The 9387-nt window shown below is 44.5% G+C and overlaps 1 protein-coding gene across 1 annotated transcript; it reads left to right on the plus strand.

The window, feature by feature from the left end:
- The first annotated feature begins 364 nt into the window (after positions 1-364).
- LOC114803153 (uncharacterized) lies at positions 365-3052 on the plus strand. Its single transcript, XM_029002520.1, has 2 exons — positions 365-1785; positions 2821-3052. The coding sequence occupies exon 1, from the start codon at positions 484-486 to the stop codon at positions 1438-1440; it is 957 nt and encodes a 318-aa protein (XP_028858353.1). The 5' UTR covers positions 365-483; the 3' UTR covers positions 1441-1785; positions 2821-3052.
- The last annotated feature ends 6335 nt before the right edge of the window (positions 3053-9387 follow it).

The raw sequence follows: 9387 nt of genomic DNA on the forward strand, positions 1-9387 counted from the left end.
GCGCAGTCAGTGCAGTTGCACGTCTCAGACGATACCTGCTTAAAGACAAATCAAACACGATCACCACTGTGACAGAAAGACAAAATGCAGAAACTGTCATTATCAAAGACCTACAAAGACAAGTATATCAAAATGAAATAGATACACTAAACAAAGGCAAACAACTATAAAAGAACAACAAAATGCACAACTTGGATGTTTTCTTGGACAAAGATAATGTGCTTAAGGTGGGAGGAAGATTACAGCATTCATCTCTCCCAAATTCATTCAAACATCCAACCATCATTCCCAGAGAACATCACATCGCAAAACTGATAATTGCCCAATGCCACGAAAGGGTCAGTCATCAAGGAAAAGGCTTCACGATGAATGAGATACGATCCAGTGGGTATTGGATTCCAAGGTTAAGCCAAAAGGTTGCATCCTATATTCGCCAGTGTGTGTTTTGTCGTAGACAAAGGAGACCTGTGGAAGGACAAAAAAATGAAAGGTCTACCCACAGAGAGAATTCGTTTTTGGGTCGTTCCTGACCAAACAAGCGCGGAAAGAACACAAAAGGTACGGCCTCCTTTCACATGCTTCTATTCACGTGCAGTCCATGTTGAAATGTTAGAGGATCTGTCAACAGATACTTTTATAAATGGACTCAGATGTTTCATTGCCATAAGAGGCTCAGTCAGACAAATAAAATGTGATCAGGGTACCAACTTTATAGGTGCCAAAAATGAGCTGAACACAGCACAAAGTGGAATGGACGCTGATAGACTGAAAACCTTCCTTGCAGAAAAACAATGCGACTTCATCCTAAACACACCTCATGCTAGTCACGCAGGTGGAGTATGGGAACGACAAATACGAACTGTAAGAAATGTTCTTAATGCAACATTGGCTCTCACACCCGGTCGGCTCACTGATTCTTCCCTCAGAACCTTCTTCTATGAAGCAGCTGCAATAGTAAACAGCCGCCCCCTGACAACAGACAATCTCAATGATCCACAAAGTTTGGAGCCACTTACTCCAAACCACCTTGTCACAATGAAAACCTCAACGGCTCCGCCTCCCCCCGGACGGTTCGTTAAAGCGGACTTGTATGCACGCAAACGATGGCGTCAAATACAATACTTACTCGAGCAGTTCTGGAGCAGATGGAGACAGGAGTACCTTCAAAACATTATGACCAGACAAAAATGCAACATGCCTAAAAGGAACATGCAAATAGGTGACATAGTAATGGACAAAGATGACTTGCGACCTCGATCCCAATGGAAGTTTGGCCAAATCTTGGACACTGTAGAAGATACAGATGGCCTTGTCAGAAAGGTTAAAATAGCCTTTGCTGACAGAAATCTTACCAAAGGAGGTCAGCGTGTGAATAAAATGTCAGTGGTAGAACGTCCAGTTCATAAGTTAGTTCTGCTGCTGGAAGATAGTGGAATGTAAATTCCTGATGAGTGTATGGACATTTCTCAAGTTACAGTGTTAAGATGTTTAATATGTTATTCTTGTTGTGACAAAGTTTTTTTTTATATAAATTATTTGTGTTTCATATGTTCAACAGAAAATTATTTGATGGGAGTGTAAAGACCAAAAAACGTAAGATTTACATTAATGTAATGCTACCCGCTCTTATTTTGATAACCCCTTTGTGAGCGGAAGTACGGTAACGGAACTGAGCTTGAGGTAAGACAGAAGGCGCAAAGTAAAGCAGGAGAGGCTCAGTGGGAACGCAGAGAAAAGGACAACCGAAAAAGCAACAAATCTAGCATCGGTTGATAAGGGAACAAGGTTTGTAACTATGACTAAAGTATATTTGAGCAACTTGTAAGATGTGATTTGTTATACTAAGGGAAAGAAATATACTAACGTAAGGTGCTATGCATGATGAGTGATGTGATCGTAATTATTGGTATCTGCTCTTGCTTAGCTCTTACGTTGGTTGATGACATGGACGGCTTCAATAAATCATCATTTGACCATCAGTTCTGGCCTTCTCAATATTGACTGACTGCTACACTGTATATTTTGTTTGTTCCAACAAGTTATGGCTTCACACAGATGTCTTTCATCCCACCGTAAAACTAAAGAAACACAAAGACAATCTTTCACTACATAGAGTAAACAGCTATATACATTAAGCAAAACTTCTGCTTTTACATGCTAGTACGTTAACAAACGTGAATCCACATCAGGCTAGTAATGCTAACATGAAAAAGAACACTGTTTAACATTATCAAACGTAACATTTTCCAAACCCATACATTTCTTAAAGCTACATAAGCGTACATATAAGTGTCGGTAAACAGATATCACTTACAGACGTATCTACTCCGAGGGTTTCTAGCGCAAGAAACAGCACCGTACACACTTCAACAAGCATGGGCAAACCTCCTCTGAAATTTCCAGTACCAAATCTGACCAGTAGATGTCACTCACTTACCATCTACTATACTGGCGAGTAATACAAGACGATGAGATAGAAAATATATTACAAATTAAACAAACAGAACAAGCTGAGAAATTACACTGCTCAGCCAGAACACTCCCCACTTGGTATAATTTCCATTATGCCACTATATACTTTTCAATTACTATTATCTTTGGAGAAAAGCACAACAATGTCACTGATAGGTCTTAGATACTCTTTCACCATCCCTAGTTTTGCAGTCTTCACCATGACCTTACGAACTCTATTGTCCTCACTCTGGATGGTCTTTGTAACAAGTCCGACTGGCCAGTCACTTCGTTTCGCCTGACAGTTTTTAAGCAGTATGACATCACCTTCTTGAACATTGGCTCTGTTCTCAATCCACTTCCTTCTAGGCTGCAGGGTTGTCAAATATTCCTGCCTCCACCTCTTCCAGAAAGAGTCGGCCAGGCCCTGGACTTGTCGCCACTGACTCCTGTGTAGATGACCCATACTGAAGTCTCCCGGTGGAGTGGGGGCCACACTCGCCTGTGTGTGTGAATGGAGGATCTACAGACACTCTGTCTGCGGGCAGATCTGACATTTTGCCAGTCTTCCTCTAAGCTTCTTACACATAACACATCTGTAAATGACACTAGAGATGAGCCCTTTGCCTCCAACAATCCACAGGCCTGCTGTGCGTATTGCACCTGCAGTAAAATGGCGGCCTTGATGGGCCGCCTGACTGTGGTAATGCTCCACGAGCAGCTTGGCTATGTGATGGTTAGAAGGTATGATCAAAGGATGCTTCTCTTGATCAGTGAGATAAGCTACACGTATCTGACCACCCACTCTAATAACACCTTCACTGTCAATAAAGGGGTCCAGTCTTTTGAGTGAGCTATGCCGCGACACTCTGCTGTCTTGTATTAAGTTCTTAAACTCTTCCTTGTAAACCTCTCGCTGCACAGCTTTGATGATTGTGTTCTGTTGTGCAATGTCTCATGCAGTGGTACCATTTACTATAGGTTTCTGCACGTGTGGATTGAGAAAATGACCTTGCTATGTGGATAAGTGTTGCAACGGCTCTCACAAGGGATCTCCAGCTTGAAAAGCGCTGAAATCTGTGTGCCCCTAGTGGCCTATCTGTAACCTTTGTTGTCAGTGTGGTTACCTGAGGCCTTATCTCTGGATTTTCGTATGCGTGCCACCCTGTTGGCCACATACATGTGAAACCTCCTTGTCATGTTGTGAATGTAGCCAAGTACCACACGGCTATCAGTGTAGAACTTGACACGTAGGTCAGCATCCATCTCTTCCTTTATGAGCTCCATGAGCTCGACAGCGAGCACTGACGCGCACAGCTCTAGGCATGGAATGGTGTGAGCAGGGAATGGGGCTAGCTTTGACTTACTCATCACAAACCCCACATAGTGTTGTCCTTTAGAATCTTCGACCCGCAGGTACGCCACAGCAGCAATGGCCAGAACAGATGCATCTGAGAAAATGCACAGCTCTCTGCCTAGGGTCTGTGAGAGTGAGACAGGGATATACGACCTTGGAATGTGTAGATGTTCGAGTTCTGCCAGGGCTGTAGTCCATGCTTCCCACTGAGCTTTTTTGTCTGCTGGGAAAGGCTCATCCCAGTCCTGCTGCAGTGATGTGAGTTCTCTCACAAGAGCTTTGCCTTGCATAGTAACCGGAGAGACAAATCCCAAGGGGTCGTACAGACTGTTGAGCGTTGAAAGTTCCCCTCTCCGCGTAAATGGTTTGACCTCTTTTGACACCCTGAAGGTGAAACAGTTCATTTTGAGGTCCCAGCTTACACCAAGACTGCGTTGAAGAGGCAGCGAATTCACACACAAATCTAAGTCCTTAAGCTCTTTTGCCCAATCCTCTGGTGGGAAGGCCTCCACAACAATGGCGCTGTTAGATGCTATTTTGTGGAGTTTCAGGTTTGCTGCTGCCAGCATTCCTTGCGTTCTGTTCAACAAATCAATGGCTTCTTCTTCACTGGGTACAGAAGTTACCCCATCATCAACATAAATGTTGTGTAGCACAAACTCTTTGGCGTCTGTGCCATATTCTGCTTCGCCATGTTCTGCTGTGCGCTGTAGGCCATATATAGCAACAGCTGGTGATGGACTGTTACCAAAAACATGCACAGTCATCCTGTAATCGATGATTTCTCTTTCAGGGCAGTTGTCTTTGTGCCACAAGAAGCGAAGATAGTTGCGGTGATCTTCTTTCACTTTGAAACTGTAAAACATTTGCTCAATGTCAGCAGTTATGGCTATCTTCTCTTTACGAAAACGCAGTAAAATGCCAATTAAGGTGTTGTTGAGGTCAGGTCCACTTAGCAGAACGTCGTTGAGTGAGGTGTTCTGGAACTGGGCGCTCGAGTCGAACACCACTCTGATTTTGTCAGGTTTTTGAGGGTGGTAAACACCAAATATTGGTAAGTACCAACACTCCTCGGCCAGGTGCATGGGTGGAGCCGGTTCTGCTTGGCAGTTTTTAATGACCTTTTGCATGAAGTCCAAAAAATGCTTTTTCATACCTGGCTTCTTCTGTAAAGTGCGTTGCAGCGATGAAAGCCTCTGCATTGCTTGCTCTCTGTTGTTTGGTAGCCGACGTCTAGGTGAACGGAATGGCAATGGTGCCACCTAGTGGTTGTCTTCATCAAGATATACTTCTTTGTTCATTATATCCAAGAAGGTTTCGTCTTCAATTGAGAAGGCTACCTTTTCATCATCCGCATTTTTAATGAAAACATTGTCTCCCAGGTAACTCGACCGTGTATGGAGACTGTTTGAGTTTCTAGAGTACCGTGTTGTGTCAGGTACATACCACAGAGGGTGAGAGCTCATTTGCTCTTTGACGTGAATGCTTTTGGTACACGGCATGAAGAAGGATGATCTGCCATTATGAAGTATGTTTGTCTTGTAGGCTTTGACTTCTCTTGGCTGGTGGACTCCATCAAGGCAGATTTCTCCTACGACGACCCAGCCTAAGTCTAAACGCTGAGCATATGGTGTGTTGTAGGGCCCATTATGCTGCTCACGTACTTTATGCACACTTAAGACATCTCTCCCGAGGAGTAGAAGAATTTGAGCATCGGAATCTAGAGGCAGAATCTTGTCAGACACAGAAGCAAGGTGGGGGAACTGTCGTGTTATCTCTGGTGTTGGGATTTCTGATTTGTCATCTGGAATGGTGTTACACTCTATGAGGGTAGGGAGTGTCACTACAGATTTTCCATCAAGTGACTCCACTGTGAAGTCGTTTGCTTTTCTCCACGCCATCTCGACTGTCCTTGAACATGTCTTTAGAGTGTAGGGGGAAAGGTTGCCTCCAATGCCGAATAGATCAACTGTGACTTCGCCAGCGATCTGTTGCTCTGGTCATCCAGGACTGCATAGACACGTTGCATTTTGTTGCGCTGGTTCGAAGGGTAAACTCTCACTAGGCATATCTTGGAGCATGACCTGGGTTGGGGGGAGCTGCTGCATATCTCAGTGCACTTTGAAATAACATCGAGCAAGTCGTCCTTTTGTTCTAGTTCACATTTGGCCTTTTCGCAGGACCAGGGGGCGGGCCCAGGGTGCAAGGCAGATACATGCTTTTCGCTGTCATATTCTCTGCATTTAACAGACAGTTTGCAGTCCTTAGCAACATGTCCAATAGAAGCACAGCATCAGTAACAGATGGAGTTCTACTTAAGATAGGCTCTCCGTTCATCTAAGTGCTTGCTCCGAAATGTTCGACACTTAGAAAGGGGGTGTGGCTTGTTGTGAATGGGACAATGTTTGTCTGGCCCATCCAGCTTCTCAGGTTGGCTGGACAGAGAACCTGAGGCAGCGGTTGACATGTCAGTTTTCTTAACAAAGATGGATGGTTTGTTCTGCTTAACTGCTCTGTCTTGTTTTACACTGTTTAAGCAGTTGGATGAAGAAAAAAGGAAGCTTGGGTCATTTCTAGTTTTCGCTTGGCTGCAGATAAACTGCACAAAGAAACTAAATGGTTGGAAGACTACTTTGTGTTCTTCCTTGTACCTGGAGCCTTGTGTGACCCACCTTTCCTGAAGGTTGTACGGGAGTTTTTCGACTATGGGGTTAACACCCCGTGCAGTGTCAAGATATGTGAGCCCTGGTGTGAGCCCACTCCATTTAGCAGATTCCAATTCCTGCAGCAGGTCCCCTAGCTCTCTGAGCTGGCGAGGATCCTTGTTTGTGATGCGAGGGAAATCTTCTAGTCTCTTCAGCAGAGCATGCTCAATGATTTCGGGGCTTCCATAACAGTCTTCTAGGCGCTGCCATACTACTTGGACTGCCTTTGCCGGACTTGCTACATGGACTGACCTGATTCGATTGGCATGCACGGAAGACTCTGGCCCGAGCCATTTCGTGAGTAGATTGGTCAGGTTGAGGTCATGTGTGATGCCTTGAAATGAGTGTTTCCATGCCCAATAATTTTCTGGGCGGTCATCGAATTGAGTCAATCCTGAGCTCACCATCTCTCTTCTGATCAAGTAGGTGGCGAAATCAGGCGGCTGGGGTGGTGTATCTGAGTAGACTGCTGACACGTGAGAGGAGGGGCTTGAAACATACTGAACTGTTGTTGCGTTGTTTTGTCGGTCCACACGGTTGACTCCAGCTTGCTGTGTGAAGTTAACTGTGTGTGTGAGCTTGAGGAGAGAGCTGAAAGGTGGTTGGAGGAGGAGGAATTGACTCTCTCAAAACATGCTGCAATTCAGGAAAAGGCTGCTGAGCGTATTGCACTGGAGTGTCCTGTACATACTCCCTAGTGCGCTGGGCTCTCTCCTTTTCTCCAAAATTGGGGCACTGCTCGTCTTCTAAACCAGCCGCAGCTTCATAGACCTCTGCCTCTATAGATGCTGCAGTCACCTCCCTTTCAAGCTGTAACACATGAAGGTCCGCTTCCACATCTGCTTTGCGGCGTGTTGTTTCAGCCAGTGCTTTCTGTTGCTGCTCCTCAATGCGAGCTCTCTCACGCAACATGGCAGCTTCTCTCTCTGCATAAGCGATCTTCACCTTGTATGCCTCTGCTTTAGCTCGTGCTTTCGTTGCAGCACTGTTAGCTGTTGATATGCTAGATCTAACTGATAGACCACTGATTTGTGACATTGTTTCCAAAGTTTGCTGATTTCCCTCATCCATTTTGGAACTCAGTAACGCTTGCCGTGACTTCGAGAAGATGGGCAAAGCAGAGCTGTTCTGTTCGCTTCACTCGATTTGTGGACGTCTTTTTACTATTCTGCCCTAACAATGTGTCCCAACAATATATAGGCAGATAGCGAACGGTTTGAATGAAGCTCAAGCACACTTGTTCAGTTGACTTTTTACTGTATATTTTGTTTGTTCCAACAAGTTATGACTTCACACAGATGTCTTTCATCCCACCGTAAAACTAAAGAAACACAAAGACAATCTTTCACTACATAGAGTAAACAGCTAAATACATTAAGCAAAACTTCTGCTTTTACATGCTAGTACGTTAACAAACGTGAATCCACATAAGGCTAGTAATGCTAGCATGAAAAAGAACACTGTTTAACATTATCAAACATAACATTTTCCAAACCCATACATTTCTTAAAGCTACATAAGCATACATATAAGTGTCGGTAAACAGATATCACTTATAGACGTATCTACTCCGAGGGTTTCTAGTGCAAGAAACAGCACCGTACACACTTCAACAAGCATGGGCAAACCTCCGTCTGTCTTGGAGCAAACCAACTCTGAAATTTCCAGTACCAAATCTGGCCAGTAGATGTCACTCACTTACCATCTACTATACTGGCGAGTATGAAAGTGAAATGATTGTCACATGTGATACACAGCAGCACAGCACACGGTGCACACAGTGAAATTTGTCCTCTGCATTTATCCCATCACCCTGAGTGAGCAGTGGGCAGCCATGACAGGCGCCCAGGGACGGTGCTTTGCTCAGTGGCACCTCAGTGGCACCTTGGCGGGTCCGGATTCGAACCGGCAACCTTCTGATTACGGGCCCGCTTCCTTAACTGCTAGGCCACCACTGCCCCCCGTAATACAAGACAATGAGATAGAAAATATATTACAGAGGGGGGGTGTGGGAGAATTTGGGAAGGTTGAAGATCAGTCGTGCTGCTGCATTTTGTATGAGTTGTAGAGGTCGGTACCAGCTAGACCAGCTAGAAGGGAGTTACATTAAACCAGTCGTGAGCACCACCTTCAAGAATGTGATCACATTAGTCCTTTTGATTGCTTTATTTATATTATAATTGTGTAATAGTGTAGATTTTTAAATCATAATACTGTTTCAAAATGGAGAATATGAGAACTTCACATGACCATTGATGAAGGTGCTTTCCACAATATTTGTGTGTTCATAACAAATGTTTTAATCTTTTTTACATACTGAATTAAGCTACCAACCATAATCAACATCATAAGAACAAAAATTCTATGAAAAGGAAGATATGGCCTCTCCCACACCTGCATTCCAGCTCACGTGTAACTAAAAGACTGTCACAGATTTTTTATATATTGATTTGTCGAGTTAAAGAGCCGGAAATTCTCCCTCGTTACAGGCAGAGATTTCTTCATTGATGGTGACATTAAGAAACTGCTACAACTTACAATATTATGCAACCCAGAAAAGGGAGGCTCACCTATCACAACGCCCCGTCAACATGGATTTGGTGCTTCGTTGCCGAGGCGGAGTGTAACCCGGGTGAATAATGAAGGAGATTTATTATAAAAACGGAGGGGGACAAAGTTTTCCGATATCTCTGGATTATGGTTTTACCTTCAGATCATATTATAGAATCATGCTGCCCGGCAGCTAGTCACTCACACAGCCTCCGCTGTGGCAGGTCAGCTGTTTGTGACATCACAGACGGCCCAGAGCATGTCAGCTGACTTCTGTCCTGGGGCGGAGCAGCAACTCAGATGGGCTCTACCTCGGCGGGGCTG

This window comes from Denticeps clupeoides, chromosome 14 (assembly GCF_900700375.1).
Source record: "Denticeps clupeoides chromosome 14, fDenClu1.1, whole genome shotgun sequence".
NCBI classification, from domain to species: Eukaryota; Metazoa; Chordata; class Actinopteri; order Clupeiformes; family Denticipitidae; genus Denticeps; species Denticeps clupeoides.

Bases quoted from the DNA above. Each gene is read 5' to 3' on its own strand.
- LOC114803153 (XM_029002520.1), top strand. From the start codon at position 484: ATGAAAGGTCTACCCACAGAGAGAATTCGTTTTTGGGTCGTTCCTGAC.